Here is an 18,809-nt window from a genome sequence, read left to right on the forward strand (position 1 = left end):
AGTGCATCAATGGCAGTAAAGTTCCGAGAAAAGTTTTTCCCCTACAGCCTTTAAAACCTTTATTTTATTTCAATTTAATTGTATGCTTGTACACTGTAGAACACAAGTCGCCTTCTTGGCACTTCCAAAAACCTCCAGTTTAGATGGACAGAAGGGCCTTGCCGGCTTTTCGATTTTCCGGATTCACTCTATCGTGATGAATTTATTGAGGCAAGGTTTGCGGATTGTGGTCAATGTGCTCGCATCATGGCGGGTTGGAAAACTTTTCACGTTTATTTAACATGAGCATACTCATTGATTCGAGACATTTCAGCTTTTCATTTTTAATTGTTTTGTTAAAAATTAAAAATTCCACTTTGACAATATATTTGACAACAATAATGGGGTATTATGTGCAGATCAGTGACAAAAAAATTAAATGTAAACCATTTTAAATTCAGGATTTGACACAACAAAATGTGAAAGAGTCAAGCGGTGTGAATACTTTCTGAAGGCTCTGTTGTTGTTTAGTGGCTTTTTTATTTGGCAACAAAACTTCTGCTGAATTCGATTGTCTGACCTCCATTTTACCACCACAGCATCGGCAAAAAGACACCAGCAACATCACACGTGTTTTGAACGGAGGTTAAGCACATAACCAGGTTATGCTGCAATCTGATGAGCTACATTAATCCACTTGTACATACCTAATCCCAAAGCAAAGGAAAGGAGCAAATCCCCTGTTTTTAAGTGATACGATTGCAATGACGAGATCGAATGGAGATCCACGTTTTAATAATCGGAAAAAAAACACAGGCCCAGTTTGCACTTCTATCATTCCATTAGTTTCCAAAGGAAATGTGGAATCACTTTTTATCTTTTACCACTCAGCAAAAACAGCCAGTGGTGTGCTGTTCAGCAGGTGTATGTGAAGCTCTGGATATTACGGAGAATACACCTTCACACACCTGCTTGAAATCCCGTTTTCATCTTTTCATTTTTGTTCATATTGTTTCGTAAATATCAATGGGAATTGTTCATTCCCTTGTCATGTATTACCACCAACCATATTGCTCACCCCTCAAACTCACGGTACCTTTCGTGCTCACTATCCCTCACAAAATCAGTTGTGATTAAGCAGTGCATATCGATCTCATTCTTCACTACAACAGCAGCCGGTACAGATTGCGTTTTTCGTCCACTTGTGTTAGGAAAATGAAGCTGAACTCGTGGAACTGCAGATGGAGTTCAAGCTTCTAGTTTGGTACATGTTGGTGAAAGTTGAAGGGTTTGAGGGAGGGGCATTAGGAGAGGAAGGAAACTGAGATCGCAATAAAAGCAAAGTAATAAAGTATATTATTGCACACATGATTTTAAAAAGTGTTTAAAAACTTGGAGGGAAAAACATTGAAAGGATATAAAAAAGAGTGAAGGCTAGCAGCTTAAGTAATGAATAAACTGCCATAATAACCTGAACTCATAACATAAGTATATTAGGATTTATATTTAAAGAAGTGGAAACACACACACACACACACACACACACATACACACACACACACACACACACACACACACACACACACACACACACACACACACACACACACACACACACACACACACACACACACACACACACACACACTGTTATAGTGTTATAGGCTGGACTACTTCGGATATATTGTGGATTTACAGGAAATAAAAATGTAAAATATTTTACTGAGTAGCTCAAACAGATTTTCAGTGGTACCCAGGTAGCAAACTAATATAAAAATAGAGGGCCAAATGGTCCTGTAGCTCACCTGGCTGGTTGCCAAAAAGTGAAGTGACGGATGGATAAGGGTAAAAATAAGATCTGGATTTAAAACACATTTTAAGTCCGGTAGTATTGACTTGATGTTCACAGAGTGCAACTCTCGCCTTAGTTTTTGAGCTATTGTCCACTTCCGGTATAATGATGTCATTTCCTGTTGTGTCCAAATTAGCCTCATTTATAAGGTACAACTCCAAGGTGTCTAAAATTTATATTTTTGAGATATTGCCCACTTTCTGTATTATGACGTCACTCGTGGCCATATTGTGTTTCAGATCAGCTTCTAACGTTCCCATAGGTAGTCGATCATATATTTTAAGTTTTGCTTCGAACAGTTTCAATGCAATTTCAGAGATGATGATTTTAAAGGTTTTTGCCTTCATTCAATATGGCTGCCAGACCACGTGACCAATCATAATTGTTTACAAATTACAGTATATTTCCTATGTAGTCGATCACACGTGTAAAATTCTACCTCGATAATTACCTCCACCACCAAAGGTGGATGGAGGTTATGTTTTCACCCTGTCTGTCTGTTTGTCTGACTGTCTGACTGTCTGCAAACAACAACAACAACAACAACAGGCATTTTAAGGCAATTTTCCCTGCTCGAGCAGGGGTTAGCCTTGTGGTCCCCATGACAATCTTCTCCATTTTGCCCTATTTTCTGCATCCCCCTTGTTAACCCCCTTGCCCGCATTTCTTCTTCCACCATCTTTAGCCAAGTCTTTCTCAGTCTTCCCCGTCCTCTACTTCCTTCTACATTCATTTCCATCACTCTTCTCAACCAGTCACTTTCATCCTTCCTCAACACATGACCAAACCATCTCAACCTGTACCTCTTCACAGCATCAATCACAGGCTCTATTCCCATCATCTTTCGCAATTCATCATTTGTCTTCCTCTCTCTCAACGATACTCCGCACATCCACCGAACCATTCGCATTTCCACCCTTTCCAGCCTTCTTTGCTGCTCTACGTTCATTACCCATGTCTCGCTCCCATAAATCTTAACACTTCTCACACATGCAGCATACACCTTTCCCTTCAGCTTCAATGACACTCCCCTCCTCGTCAGCACGCCACTCAGTTCCCGAAACTTATTCCATGCACATCTCACTCTTGCAACCGTTGCCGAGTCTGATCCACCTTCTCCATTCAGCATGTCTCTGAGGTAGCAAAATGTCTGCGAACAGGATATCTAAAAAAGTTGTGGACGAATTTGGACGAAACTTGGTGGACCGGTTGGGTGTGTGACGAGGACTAATCGATTCGATTTTGGTGAAGATCTGAATATGGATTCAGATATGAGAATTATTTAATTTTGAAGTGATTCTTCACCATTGAGCCGTTCCAGTTTGAACAGTTTCAGAGGTGGATTTTTAAAGGTTTTTATATGATCCAATAAGGCTGCCATACCACATGACATCATTGATAACAAACAATGTTTCCCATGGGAAGTCGAACACACATTTAAAGCTCCACATCTTTCAGATAAATGCTTTCAGAGAAGAAAAAAATTGAAGGTTTTCTTGTGATCTAATATGGCTGCCATACCACGTGATTAATAACGCCATTGTTAACAAACTATATTTCCCTTGGGTAGTTGATCACAAATTTAAAGTTTAGCATCGATCAGTTGCACGGTTTGAGAAATGGGGATTATTAAAGGTTTTCCTGTAATCCAAAATGATGACTAAAATACATTGAAATTCAAGAACTTTTGGGACCTTAAATTGCACAATGACCTACTTATACTTGAAGGGGAGGATGATGATGATGATGATGATGATGATGATGATGTTCCCTCCTGCATCATCAGATGCATATGGCTGCTGAAGCAATTTCTTGACTATTGGGCACAATCCTGGTTGGGGCATCACTCCTACGCAGGGCACTCAAATAACTCATTCATCCCAGTAAGGTGGTACTCATTTCACCAACCTCGGAGGGATGACAAGCTGAGTTGGTCCCCACCTGGTGTTAATTCAACGACTGAACAGGACTTGAACTCAGGATCCTAGAATCCCAAGCCATCACCCCTAACCGTTAAGCCAACACAAAGGCTATTGAGGGGGAGTATGGCATGAACAAACTTGAGTTGCACCACACCAAATATCATATAAGCCAATTTGTTCACAATCCCCTCAGCAGTTCCGGAGAATAAGTTGCAAGTGTTTATGGATGGACAGACGATGCCCCATCCCATAAGCTCACCTCAATGATGTTCCAGGTGAGCTAAAATCTAGATAATTCAAACTTCGCATTTGTGACTTTTTTGCTACGTCTGCAACCGAAGGGAGACGGAGGTTATGTTTTCACCCATGTATGTCTATCTGTGTGTTTGTCTGTCTTTTAGTAGGACATCTCAAAAGGTTATAGATGGATTCAGACGAAACTTGGTGGACAAGATTTAGTCTGTGACAGGGACGAGTTGATTCGATTTTGGTGAAGATTCGGATCTGAGGATTTTTAAAGTGATTCTTATAATTGAGAGATAGGGCCAAAAACGATGTTTCAAAACGTTGGACGGATTGTGATAAAACCAAAGTACCCAACTTGGATGAGTTGGGTCGGTGACAAGAGCCAATTCGATTTTGGTTAAGGTCCGGATGCAGATCCGGCCTAACAGTAGGATACAAAATGTAAACTGTACTGCTTGACAGAAGTATGTGCTCTGCCGAATTCCATTCCAGTTGACTAATTTGATCATAACTTTAAAATGCTCGGGTTGTTTTTCATTTGGGAAATGCATATAGGCAATTTGATTTTCTCAAATGATTGTTTTACAATATCAGAAGAATCAACTCAAATGAAGAATGTATAAGAAGCATGTCTTTTAGAAACTTACTTTACTCTCCACAAACAACTCCATACAGTCATGATTGTCCCTTCCATCCTTCTCAATAAATGTGTTCTCCATGAGCACCTGCAGTTAAACCACACCAGCATCACCATATTGGTTTTATTTCTTCCTCTGAAAGGAGAACACAAACAATATGCAAGATGTGAACTACCCACCTTCAGTCGCCAGTATATCTTTCCCGTATAGCAAAGGAATAGTGATTCCCGAACAGCAGAACCGAGCCATGTGATCCGAGCTTCCCTCAAATGTTTTGCTCGAAAAATTAGTCTTCCTCCATCTTCCTCCTGCATATCTAATGCACAAAAATCATTTCAGTTAGAAACTAGAACGGTACTCAGTTGAGAGTCAACCTGGTTGGCCATATCCCTCAATGGTGAAGAATCACTTAAAATTTTCTACTAGCTGGATGCGGATTCGGATTCGAATCTTCACCAAAATTGAATCGAGTCTTCCTTGTCACACACACAATCTGTTCACAAGTTTCGTACAAATCCATCCATAACTTTTTTAGATATTCTGCTTTGTATCGTTTTGGCCCGATCTCCCAATGTTGAAGAATCACTTAAAAAATTAAATAATTCTCCTATCCGAATCCATATTCAGATCTTCACCAAAATTGAATAATCGATTCTTTCTTGTCACACACACAACTAGTTAACAAGTTTCGTCCCAATCCATCCATAACTTTTTGAGATATCCTGCTTTGTATCGTTTTTGGCCGTATCTACCAATGTTGAAGAATCACTTTAAAAATTAAATAATTCTCCTATCCGAATCCATGTTCAGATCTTCACCAAAATTGAATCGATTCTTTCTTGTCACACCCACAACCTGTTAGCAAGTTTCGTCCAAATCCATCCATAAGTTTTTGAGATATCCTGCTATGTATCGTTTTTGGCCCTATCTCCCAATGTTGAAGAATCACTTAAAAATTAAATAATTCTCCTATCCGAATCCATATTCAGATCTTCACCAAAATTGAATAGATTCTTTCTTGTCACACACACAACCTGTCCAACAAGTTTCGTCCAAATCCATCCATAACTTTTTGAGATATCCTGCTATGTACCGTTTTTGGCCCGATCTCCCAATGTTGAAGAATCACTTAAAAATTAAATAATTCTCCGATCCGAATCCATATTCAGATCTTCACCAAAATTGAATCGATTCTTTCTTGTCACACACACAACTAGTTAACAAGTTTCGTCCAAATCCATCCATAACTTTTTGAGATATCCTGCTATGTATCGTTTTCGGCCCTATCTCCCAATGTTGAAGAATCACTTAAAGAATTAAATAATTCTCCTATCCGAATCCATATTCACATCTTCACCAAAATTGAATCGATTCTTTCTTGTCACACACACAACCTGTTCGCAAGTTTCGTTGAAATCCATCCATAACTTTTTGAGATATTCTGCTATGTATCGTTTTGGCCCTATCTCCCAATGTTGAAGAATCACTTAAAAAATTAAATAATTCTCCTATCCGAATCCATATTCAGATCTTCACCAAAATTGAATCGATTCTTTCTTGTCACACACACAACCTGTTAGCAAGTTTCGTCCAAATCCATCCATAAGTTTTTGAGATATCCTGCTATGTATCGTTTTTGGCCCTATCTCCTAATGTTGAAGAATCACTTAAAAATTAAATAATTCTCCTATCCGAATCCATATTCACATCTTCACCAAAATTGAATAGATTCTTTCTTGTCACACACACAACCTGTCCAACAAGTTTCGTCCAAATCCATCCATAAGTTTTTGAGATATCCTGCTATGTACCGTTTTTGGCCCTATCTCCCAATGGTGACAGACAGACAGGGGTGCACACATAACCTCCATCCACCTTTGGTGGCGGAGGTAATCATCCTGAGAGGACAAGTAGGGTAGGGTGGAGGGATAAATTGGGACCACATGGAAATATTTTTCAACTAATGCACCAAAAATTCACTAAAAAGGGTGAAACACCAAATGGAGGAATTTTCAGTACAAGGTACTTAAAGTCACGCTCAGGGCAATCATTCGTTGAAAAAAACCCCCCAAAAAACAGAGGCCCTTTGGGAATGGGAATAATTAGTGGAAGGTAAACTTACAACAATTAGGAACCAAATACTGATTTCCCACTTTAAAAGCGAACCTGATCATATTACATATTGTCCAAAGGACATACACACAATGCAATGTCCTGCTCGCACTTCATAGAGAGGAGGCTGAACTGTGGTCCTCGTGCTGATTATGTCAATTGGCAAATTTACCTGCATCCTCAGAAAGGGAAACGTTCCACTGCAGCGTTTGATTATTCTTGATACCTTCATTTGGATTGCAGAAAGGAAAGGAGAGTGGAGGTGAGATTATTACAATCTCAGGTACAAATAAACAGAACGTGTGAGATGCATTAGCATAGTGGTAGTGACATGACCAATATGATCATAATTACCATCGGGTTGGCATGACAGGGTTTCAGTCGGCCAACGAGATCCTCGACAGGTGATCATTTCAGATCCTACAAGTCGCGTTCCAATATTACACCTTGCTCTCGCCTGGATGATCAGTTGACAGAATCGATACACAGGCCTTATGACTTCGAGAGTCCCATCAATTATTTTGGGATCCCGAGGACAGCATTGGATCTCTGCCTCTGGTCCTGTATTTAAACACCTACACGAAGGGAAAAAATCGAGAGATATAGGAATCTTTTTTAATTTTTACAATTATTATTATTTACCATTATTACTACAATGACAAAACGGTGAATATCAAATACATCGATTGCGCTGCCATCATTTGTAGTGCCTTGTCGAGTCAGTTGGTGGTGTATGCTTCTCCTCCATCCCCTCGCTCCTCTCAAGCAACCTCACCTCAGATTCAAGACAATGTAGATTGCTTCTGCCTCACACCTAACTTGGCTTCACGCTGTAGAAACTAAAGCTTTTAGAATCATTGGGATCTCCTGCGATTAAGATGATTTTGAGAGCCTTTCTCTCTCTCACCGCAGGCAGGTTGGTGGTCTTTCTGTCTTCTTCAGACTCCTCTCCATCCTTGCTCCCCTGCTCTGTCTGTGCTTTGTCCCACAAATATTCCAGCAAAGTACACAAGATCTGCCAGCAACCCTCTTCTGGTGAAACTGCCAAAATCAAGACTCTCTGCTCACCTTCACTCTTTCATTCCTCTTTTCTCCCGCCTCCAGAACAAACTCCCTCACTCTCTTCAATCGCACTCCCCCCTCTAGGTCTTGTCAGGGAATAAATATTCATATTGACAGTATTGCTAGAATATATCTCAATGTGATCGTGTGTAAAGTGGAATATGTTTTACTTTACGAATGAGCAAAGAGCATAGAACTAGAGTTAACAGGTGGTCGGGAGAGTTAATTTCAGACAAAATGCGTAAAGCTCTTGGACCGCCATCTGTTTATCAAAATAGCCTATGTTCAGTTCACTGCACACAGGCTGCAAATTCTCCCTGAGCAGGTCAGAGCATTTGACCTCTTGAACAGAAATAAGTACTAGCTGGCCAAGCGAGAGCCAAATAAGGTTTTGGATAAGGGAACCAGAGACACCCTGCATGCTCCGCAACATCAAAGGAGTTTGGGGCTTTAAAACCAAGAGAAAGCAGAGTGGTAGAGCAGAGAGAACTGGGAGAGTGACGGAGAAGCAGTGGACTGGGAGAGTGACTGAACAACGTGAAGACCAGTTGACCTGATCAACCAACTGGAGACTGGTCAACAACTGAACGAGGTTCAACAAAAGACCTACAGAAGGAGCTACAGCCACGACCGGCAGAACAACGTCATTAATATCTAATTCGTACATTTAGTGAAATACAGCAAAACTCTCAAAAGTGAATAAAACATTGATTTTGCTATAACGAGTTTCTGGAAGTTTCTGAAGTAGAAAAGCAGTTAATTTATTATTCTACAAATTGGTGGTCCATAAGGGAGTCAACTCCACAGAACAAGGTTAGCTTTTGTTTGTTATCTGTGTAGTCTGATGTTAATCTGCGCAAAATTGTTCAGTGTTTGAGTTTTGTGTATTTTTGTTGATATGTGGAAGGTGGAAAAAGCCACGAGGCACACCTCCTCGAGGGAGGACCGCTTGGTCCCTTTGGGGTCTTAAAGGTGTGAAAAGATTTCAGAAGTCATGACGATTAAAATTTTTTTTTTTTTTTTTTTAAATAATAATAATAAATTTTTTTGGTTTTTTCTGTAATTTGAAAAAAAATTTCGGTACATTCTACGAGTGCAAAGAGCCACTAACGAATCCCGGGACGTTAGCGAAAAGGGTGCTGCTTTCGTCCAGTCATGAAAATATTTTGTGTATGAATATGCTTTTTGTGTATTCATTTGATTTCATACGTGATTCCAGTTTAATGGTCTGCGTCACATATCTGCCGTTCCTTTTGTATGATGATTCAAATATTGTTGGGTTCCTACGGTTGAGACTTATATAATATATTTTTCCTGTGGTGAGCCTCTTCTTTGATGTGGTCACGAGGGACGAGTCGATATGCTCTCGCACAAGTTGAACAGCGATTTTTTAAAACGATTATCTGAGGATTTTTAAATAACTAGCGATTTTTGTACAAAAACTGCATTTTATACAGTATACAGTGCTAAGGGAATATCGGCTGGATTCGATTTTCAAACATGAATTCCCAGTGTCAATACAAAAGTGAGTTTAGCATTGTCATCAAAAGTTAATCCGACACGTGCTAGTCTGCACGAGTCGATGGACGGTCTAAGAATAGGCATTCTTTTCCACTTCCAGCCGGGCACGTTGTAAAATGCGTGCAGGCAGGTTGCCCATGGCAACGCTTGGTGTTGCGTCTTGGTCCCTGTCCACTTCTTACATATGGGATCAGAAACGATTTTTTTTAAATGTAACCTCTTTCACCTTCTCCTGCCCTACACCCCCCAGCCAAACACATTTTGGGAGACAATTGTAATTACATATGTAAGTTACAGATGAGTATTGGGGAGGTCATACAGGAATTTATTGAAATAAGATACTATGCCATGTGGCAAGGCAATTAACTGGACCCAAACACAAAATTGTACCTGTTTGATGAAACAAAACTTAGATCTGTATATATATGGGTGAATTTACAGGTAAATGGACTTGGTGACCCTTTCAAGTGGTGAACTAACATCACGTCTTTTCCCCCCCCCTTCCATTTCCTGTCCCCTCTACCCCAATCCTAAACCCCATCCTGCCATCATCTTCCCCACCAAGTCAGGTTATATTACACATTGTATGAGGCATGTATAGGATCGTTGATTGTATGGGATTGGATGGGATTGCATATCCCATATGGATCCCATATTGATTTAGCATATCACCTCATTATGTGGTCTTGCTGTGTTTTTGTGTGTGTGGGTATGGGTATGTGGGTATGTATGTGTGGGTATGCATGTGTTTTTGCACCCCTCTTTCCCCCCTCCTCCAACCATGGCCCCAATACTGCTAAAATAATTTGTGAAATGGTACGACACAGTTTACATCGTTAGATAATACACAGATGAGTGTATGGCTTGCACAGACGTTCGAGAGGGACAATAGTATCCACCATGAAATCTCTCACAGCCTTGTAAGGGAGAATAAGTGCAGCCAATAATACACAGTTATTTTTAGAAAAATACAATGAGTGTCGTATTTCGCATAGTATTAATACCCCTAAGGGAGCCCCGCCCCACCCCCCCCCCCCAGCCTCATCCCTCCCTTGGCATTCTGCCACTTCTCCTCCTCCCTTCCCCACCCTTCATCATTAATGATCAGTGGTCTTGTTCATTCTCAAAGTTTGTTGAAATGACTGATTATGGTATGACTCTGATTATGTTAATGCATTACAAATTACAATTTACAATTTTTTTTACAATTATAATTTATAATTGCCAATTTACAATAATGGTAAATTTTCATTTACAATTTATAATTACAATGATTTACAATGAAAATGGTTTTACAATCATGAAAATTGCTATCATGTCAGGCATGTCATCATTGGGTTTTGATGTAAATTGAGTGCATGGGCTGTTAAGGATAGTTTTACAGCCCTGCAGGATAAATGCTGTATTACAGGTCACAAAGTTTGTTGGAAGGTTGCACTTTCAGTGTGATTGGATTACATTGGTCAATATTATGAATTAATTGCCATTCATTGGTACGACATTTCAGGAATCTTACAACATTTTAATTATCAAGCACTTTGGGTACCCAATGAACTGGTTCATATCTGTCTGATCAATTTGGTTGATTATCTCACAAATGAAGGGTTGAATTGCCTTCAGTGGTTGTTAAACTTGCATTTGTGACCAGACAGGATTGAAAGATATGTCAGATATGATCCAGAGGCAGAACGGTTATTTGTCAATTGACGGAAGGTATGGGTCGAAAGTGACGTCCATGATCAAATACCTCCGCCAGCGGACGGAACTGTTTTGGCAACATTGGGAAAAGGCTTAGGTATAGAGTTATCAGACTGATAAATGTGACTTTTGATATTATCATTTATGATATTTTATTATGTATTATTATTAGAATTTTATTGATTAATATTGATATTTGATTGAAATTGCATAATTGAATTGAATATGGTCGACCTTGGGTTTGTTTGGGTTTGTTGTTTATTTTTGTGGGTATATATTTTTGTGTATTTTGTATATATTTTCACGACAAATTCCAGTTAACATCCTGCAAAATTTGCTCGTTTTTCTGGCCGAGTCGAAATTGCGTTGAGTTCCTATGGCATGCGCCATTAAAAGCGCCGTGTAATGGTTGAGCTCCCTTTATTTCGTTTTGGTCACGCGAATGAACAGACAAAATGACGAATGCTGCGGCTGGAGCAGTAGAAGCGATTTTTCTTTCAATTGTTTAATGATTAGTCGATATTGTTATGACTTATTGTCAATAGGTATACTAAGTGGTCAGGAGGTAGCATTTTGCTATGCACAGTTTATTTTATTGTTGATTATACCACATAGCTGTGGTGATAAAGGAAATGTTTGTTTTTCAAATAGATGATTATGATATGACCATGGTTATAAAATCATGATGCTTATTATGAATGATATCATAGGGTTCCAATGCAGAATGATTGCACGAACTTGGAAAAGAACTTTCAAGCCCTATGGGATAAATTGGGTATTACAAGCGATGGAGTTTCAAAATTTAGCATGATTGAAGGAATTTGACAGTCCCATTTCAGGACTTTTACGAAAATTATATTGCCAAGAGATTTGGGTACTATTAAAAGAAAAATGATGAGATATTTTTCCCAAAGAACTTTAATATCTGCCATCCATTTTGGCGATCTCACGAATGAAGGATGAGTTGCCTTTAGTGGTTGCAAAGGAAATTTGTGGAGACCAGGCAAAATGGAAAAATAGGTCAGATATGACCCTAGGACAGAACAGTGATTCGTCAATTGACATGAGGTATGAACCAGAGGTGACGACCGATGAGCTTCGATCTCAGTCAATAGATGGATCTGTCCTGACATCATTGGGGAAAGGGCTTATGCAAGGAGTCATCCAAAATGATTAATTTGATTTATTGATGAATATTGATAAATTAAATGAAATTGAATAATTGAATTGAACTGAATAAATTTAATTGAATAAATTTAACTGAATAAATTGAACTGAATAAATTGAATTGAATATATTGATTGTTTGATTGATAAAAATTGCGGTCTCAAGAAAGAAGCTTTGAGACATTTGCGAAACATCAATGTGCAGACAACCTTGGACGATGAACGAGGTGGTGAGTCTGGTAGTTATTTGTTATATTATATACACAAAGAATTAAGTTAAGCACCCCCCCCCCCCCCCGTTTTTTTACAACCTCGCACATTACAAGTTTGTTGTCGTCAAAACAGTGTAATATACCCATGATATTGCTATATTTTCTGGAGAAGTGATATTATGGTCACATAAAAACATAACAATCATGCCGTTTTCAATATTTTATTCTGAATAATTTAAGGTGAAAATTTTTGGGAATTTTAGGCATATTTTCACCTCAATTTAAGTATGGAGCTATAGGTCCATCACGGACAGTGTGGATGACGTTTATGTTTTCTAACGAACAGTCATTGTTCTGAGAAGACCTCTAGCGATCTTTGCGTCAATAACGTGTGTAGGACCCACGTGATCGGATCACTGACTCAACCCTACGTCTCATAGACCCTGTAAGCCGTCATATGCGTTGCTGTGGCAGGTTGTTCCATTCCCGATGTAATGCACGTTCCAATTCATCCAGATTGGCTATTGGAGGGACCATCTTCGCAATTTGTCGTCCCAACATGTCCCAAACGTGCTCGAGGGGGTTCAGGTCAGGACTGTACGCAGGCCAGGGGATGGTTGTCACAGCACCTTGGACCTGATAACTGTGCGAGGTAACCTCAACGGAGAGCGATATGCCGAGGAAATCCTGAATACCACCGTAATCCCGCACTTCGATGACCACACCCTCGCCAGCAGACCCATCTTCATGGATGACAACGCCAGGCCTCACCGTGCGAGACGCGTCCGAGCCTTGCTGGAGCAAGGTGCTGTGACATCATTATTAATGCATTTATTTTCTTTGAAGTTGGGTTACAATACCTGCATGAGTTTAATTTTTGAATTATATGAACCTGAAAGCAATTGTGGATGCTATTCTAAGTTTAGTAGTGAAAAACACATGTCTGATTTGAATATTATTCGTGTGAAGTTGTTATAAAATATAGTGATTTCATGTTACAATGTACCCCATCTGATTCAATCTGTGTGGAGAGCAGATATAAATGTGGCTGAGTAAAGGGAAGACCAGATCACATCCCAAATGGAGTGCTAACGACATCTGGGAAGGAGTTTGAAAGGACAATTTGTGAAAAAAAGTGAAGTTATTCCTGGCATACACCCTCTTTCTCAAAGAATGATGAAGAAATACTCCTTTGTAAGATGGATGTTTACCTTCACCAAGGGAAAATTATGTGACCATTTGTCTGGGTCACACTGCAACATATGGAAAAGGGCGATCACTTACTTTTGTTTGAATACCTCGAACATTCATCACATCAGCAATTGCAGGACGATGACATTTTTACCTGCAACGTCTACGGGATATGGTGACGTGTGTCATTACTTCACCAACTTCCGGGGAGCCAGCATGGAGCTGCAAGCGAACATCTGCGTCTTTTCCTTCACAACAGCTGTGCATGATTCTGCTGTGTGCTCCTGGTATGGACCATGGACAACTGAGTACCATGGTCCCAACATCATCATTGCGGATGCATCCGGCATCCCTGCTCCACATCTTGTTGACAAATCAACATCACATCAATACTTGCTCCATGCTCACGATGTGTGAGGAGGCAAGTCGACTACAACTGGATGGAGGCCTTGTTCAAATCTACTATGGCTCACAGCAAGAGTGGCAAGGATGCTGCATGGAGAGCAGGGTCAGTCTATGACTCTGCCCAGCTATCAGAACAGCAGAAAATCCTACGCAAATAGTGTAGGTGTTATGAAGACATTTGAAGAAAAAATGTTTCATGCTGTAATTTCAAACACAAGTGATCCGCCCCTTTTTTTCAAACAAAGAATGTCAATATTTGATTAAAGGCAAATATTTTGCCAAATGTTGCAGATGCTTTATTATTTTAATGATGAACTGAAATTATTGCGTTTTGGTGAAGGTGGAATGTTTTGTGATCTTTATGCAAATGAGTTGAATTGAATTATCAACATAGAAAGAGTCAATGAGCAAGGAAATGTATTGTGATCAAAATTCTTCCAGAATGACGGTGTATGCCTTAGGAAATTGAATTACCAGATTAGTGGTTTGAATATTTAATGTGGTAATGTTTAGATTAATGGTTAATATAAACATAAAAGAGAAAAACCGGGGACTGTCAGGGAATAAATATTCATATTGACAGTATTGCTAGAATATATCTCAATGTGATCGTGTGTAAAGTGGAATATGTTTTACTTTACGAATGAGCAAAGAGCATAGAACTAGAGTTAACAGGTGGTCGGGAGAGTTAATTTCAGACAAAATGTGTAACGCTCTTGGACCGCCATCTGTTTATCAAAATAGCCTATGTTCAGTTCACTGCACACAGGCTGCAAATTCTCCCTGAGCAGGTCAGAGCATTTGACCTCTTGAACAGAAATAAGTACTAGCTGGCCAAGCGAGAGCCAAATAAGGTTTTGGATAAGGGAACCAGAGACACCCTGCATGCTCCGCAACATCAAAGGAGTTTGGGGCTTTAAAACCAAGAGAAAGCAGAGTGGAAGAGCAGAGAGAACTGGGAGAGTGACGGAGAAGCAGTGGACTGGGAGAGTGACTGAACAACGTGAAGACCAGTTGACCTGATCAACCAACTGGAGACTGGTCAACAACTGAACGAGGTTCAACAAAAGACCTACAGAAGGAGCTACAGCCACGACCGGCAGAACAACGTCATTAATATCTAATTCGTACATTTAGTGAAATACAGCAAAACTCTCAAAAGTGAATAAAACATTGATTTTGCTATAACGAGTTTCTGGAAGTTTCTGAAGTAGAAAAGCAGTTAATTTATTATTCTACAGTCTCCAAAACAGCTGTTCACCACCATCTCTTGTCTTCCCCCATCACAAACCCTTGTCTTTTCTACCCCCGTTAATATACCCCAAATCCACCTTTTTCAAATTCCCTGTTTTTTTCCCCTGAAAGTCCTAGTAATGTCCATTTGTTTTATATTGTGTATCCCCTCCACCCCTCACTCTGCCCCCACCCCCAGACGTCCCGTCTCCCTTCCACATGTCTACCACTGTCCCTGTTCTCTACTGTTGTTGTGCTTCCCTTTCTCTCCCCCTCTTGTCTCCCGCACCCTTTATTATAAGTTACGTGATCTCTGTTTATGTCCGTGTTTTATGTGTTGTTCTTACACGAGCCTAGTGTGTATACAAAAACATAGGGGCAATACCCCTGGCACTCACCTGGTAGACTAAACATTATACTGCACTAACTAAAGGTATTTTAAACCAATTTCAATGGTTGCTAGAAGACAGGGCAGAATGTAGAATCATACTAACATAATCATAAGACTTTAAACAAACAAAAAAATACCTATTTTGGAGGGCAAGCCACCCCATACACCACATTAGATCACGATTTTTTTTTTTTAATGCCGCGAACAAACTTTCGTACAACATGGGTGATTAAGGTTGTGGTGAAGTTTCATCAGAATTGCATGTGTAGTTTCTGAGAAGAAAGCAAATACCTATTTTGAGGGATCAAACCTGGATCCACTTTGACCCCCTTGGATCCCAATTTTTTTTTTTATGCCGTGAACAAATGAGTCACAACACGACAAATATAATTTGTGCCAAATTTGGTCGCAATCCCCATCAGTGGTTTCGGAGAAGAAGTTTCAAGTGTTTACGGGGACGGACGGACGGACGACTCGCCATCGCATAAGCTCCGTGAACTGCACACCAGGTGAGCTAAAAAAGGCAGAATGGCTCAACTGAATGTTTACCTCCAAATCTCGTGCAACCAAAATTAACCAACGCATCCTGTTCTGTCCCCACCTTTGTCGTTCATAACCGAAAAGCAATCACACTCATAGTAAGGGCATTTTATGAGATATTTCACAAATCTGTGAACTAAATTGTTACCAAAAAATTTCTTCACCACTATGTTTGTAAAGGTGTGTAATAACATGTGTTAAAATGTTGAAGTTCAACTCCCGTGGGAAACCCAGAAAAAAAGCTGTTGAATTCGGGTACCGAAAAATTATTTTCGAGAATTTTTTTTTTTTTAATCGGCCCTTAAGTAACTTATGAGGGGTCAAATAAGGGTTTTTCATGATTCTGAGTTGATTGTTAACATTTATATTTTCACTTTTACATTTACACACAAAGTAGCTTTTATTTCACATACATATATAATACTCAAGAGTTATTTCTCATTCACAATGTCAGAAGTTTCAACAGTCATTGTCTATGTCTTCTTCAGACTCAACATCATGACTGCAGTTTCTGCATGTAATGCCATTACAGACTCCACAGGCCGAGATGCACATGACCCCATTCTTCTTGCAGCTGCATCGCCGGTTGCTGCAATCTCCATGACAATTACAGCTCGTGAACCGCAATAGCTCCTCAGGAGCCGTGGGGTCCAGTGTTGGAACTGGCTCATACCCATGCACACCTATTGTCCATCCATAGTCACTGGGGTTCAGAGACATGCTCTGTAGAAGGATCCAGTCCCGGGTCTGCAGGTAGGCACGGAGTGAATGTTGTGCAGCTGCACCCTCTGTTGGAGGTAGAGTCTCTGGTTTGATCACCCACCCCGCTGCCCAGAGTGTGTCACCTGGAGTGAGGAGTGGCTGATCATGAGCCAGGGAGGAGGAAAGCTCAGCGAGGGGGAGAAACATGATCGCGTTTGTTCCTATCTGTTTCCTGTTCGTAAATGGAATAATCTTTACTTCAGTTCCTCTCAGGATCTTAGCTTTGTCGAGTGCCTTCAACTTCACCCGGGGGAAAGCTGCTGTTGTCTGTGGATCTGGCAAAGGTGGTGCCGGAGAGGTGACTTCGATCCAACCCATTGAGTGAAAGGGAGTGTTTCCGTGAATAGAGACAATGTTTAAATCTATATTGTCTCCAACAAACTGAGTGACTGCATTGTATGTTTCCCCAACCTCCAAAAAGACCACCTGATCATTACTTGACAATTCACTTTCACTGGCTGGCACTTTGGCTGTCATCACTGATTGATCCTCAAGCACAGCATCAACCGCAACCTCATCATTGATCTGTTCATCGGTTTCCTCCACAATGGTGTCAAGAGTGCCAGAAGTATCTGGAACATCATCTCCACTCCTACTATTAAGGAAGCAGTATTTGTAGTTTTGTGTCTCCGTGTAAGACTCAGTGTATCCCAGCCGGTGGAACTTGTTGAGCATCCATTTTGACCCAAATCTATGATCAAGTTGTATGGCAAGCCCCATTTGGTGTGGCAATACTCCAGACCGAGGTCGACAGGCCTTAATAAAATTCTGCCCCCAAACGGCAACTCTTTCGTCTGTCTTGACAATCGGTCTCAAGAACATCTGAAGGCTTGCAGGAACAAGTGTCAGCTGACTATCGATGTCAGTCATACTGTGTGTGGTGGGGTATGACTTTGGACCTAAATCAATCAAGGCAATATCATTGGATATGAACTTGAGTGCCGTCTTTATGATCTGAGTCTTCTCATCTCCATGGTCAAGATTAGCATGATGCGCTCGCAGAATATTGTCGGTGCCATCTTTGAGACAGAGTACATCTGCCCTTCTTTCCTGTGTTGTGAAATACAAGGTGTCTTCGTATTTCTCTAGAAGTTTTATCTTTAGCCAATGCTTTGAAGAAGAAAGGCTCTTCTCTGATGACTGATCAAACTCCTGCAGCTTTTCATGGACTTGGTCCATGTTCATTACACCATGCTCTAATTCTGAGTCTAACCATTCGCAGAATTCAATAAAAACTGCCTCTCGCTCCTGATCAATACTCCTCTGTCCTCTCTTCCTTTTTCCTTCCTCATCAGTCTTGGACAAACTGTCACCTCTCACAAACATAAGTTTGCATCGCAAATGGTACAGTGTTTCTTCTGCTACCAAGTCGTTGATCCCTTCCAGGCGTCCAGTGACTTCAGTGCCCCAGTCATCCCCGCGACTCCGTGCTGTCTTCAGCAAGCTTGCCTTCAGTGTATCTGCAGTCAAATTATCTGGCACTCTGTATTTCTTTCTAGCTTGTGCTGGATTATTTTTGTAGAGCTGGGCTGGTTGGTTGCAAAGAATGCATACATCCTTATACAGGAGGTCAACTGACTGTGATCTTCTAGAACTGCAGCCAGTTGATGAACTGAACTCACAAGTAGTGCGTCTTCTCTTCAACTTTGATGACTCTTTCTCTGCCTTTGATGCTTGAGCTGACTTCTTGGTGGTTGCAACAAAGTTGTTGTACAGATCATTTTTACACTTCTGGTGGTACCTCAGTTTTCCTTCCTTTTGAGCCTCCTTCATACGTTCCACAACAGTAACATTTTCGACAGTTTCTGCTTGTTTCAATAAAGTTGAGTATCCCTTTGGAGTTGCCTGTATGAGCCTTTCAGCTGGTGTATCCGAGCGT

General features: G+C 40.4%; 1 protein-coding gene across 6 annotated transcripts in view; it reads right to left on the bottom strand.

The window, feature by feature from the left end:
* Nucleotides 1–307: 307 nt before the first annotated feature.
* LOC144888210 (sushi, von Willebrand factor type A, EGF and pentraxin domain-containing protein 1-like) overlaps nt 308–18,809 on the bottom strand; it is a 106,171-nt gene continuing 87,669 nt past the window's right edge. For all 6 annotated transcript variants that reach the window (XM_078781478.1, XM_078781479.1, XM_078781481.1 and 3 more), the window contains 5 exons: nt 7,104–7,324; nt 6,922–6,975; nt 4,817–4,953; nt 4,647–4,724; nt 308–1,235 (listed from right to left, as the gene is read on the bottom strand). In XM_078781478.1, coding sequence (XP_078637604.1) covers nt 1,143–1,235; nt 4,647–4,724; nt 4,817–4,953; nt 6,922–6,975; nt 7,104–7,324 — 583 coding nt within the window. In that variant the 3' untranslated portion in view covers nt 308–1,142. The remainder of the gene's footprint in view (nt 1,236–4,646; nt 4,725–4,816; nt 4,954–6,921; nt 6,976–7,103; nt 7,325–18,809) is intronic.

This window comes from Myxine glutinosa, chromosome 7, assembly GCF_964187855.1.
Source record: "Myxine glutinosa chromosome 7, kmMyxGlut1.1, whole genome shotgun sequence".
Classification (NCBI taxonomy): domain Eukaryota; kingdom Metazoa; phylum Chordata; class Myxini; order Myxiniformes; family Myxinidae; genus Myxine; species Myxine glutinosa.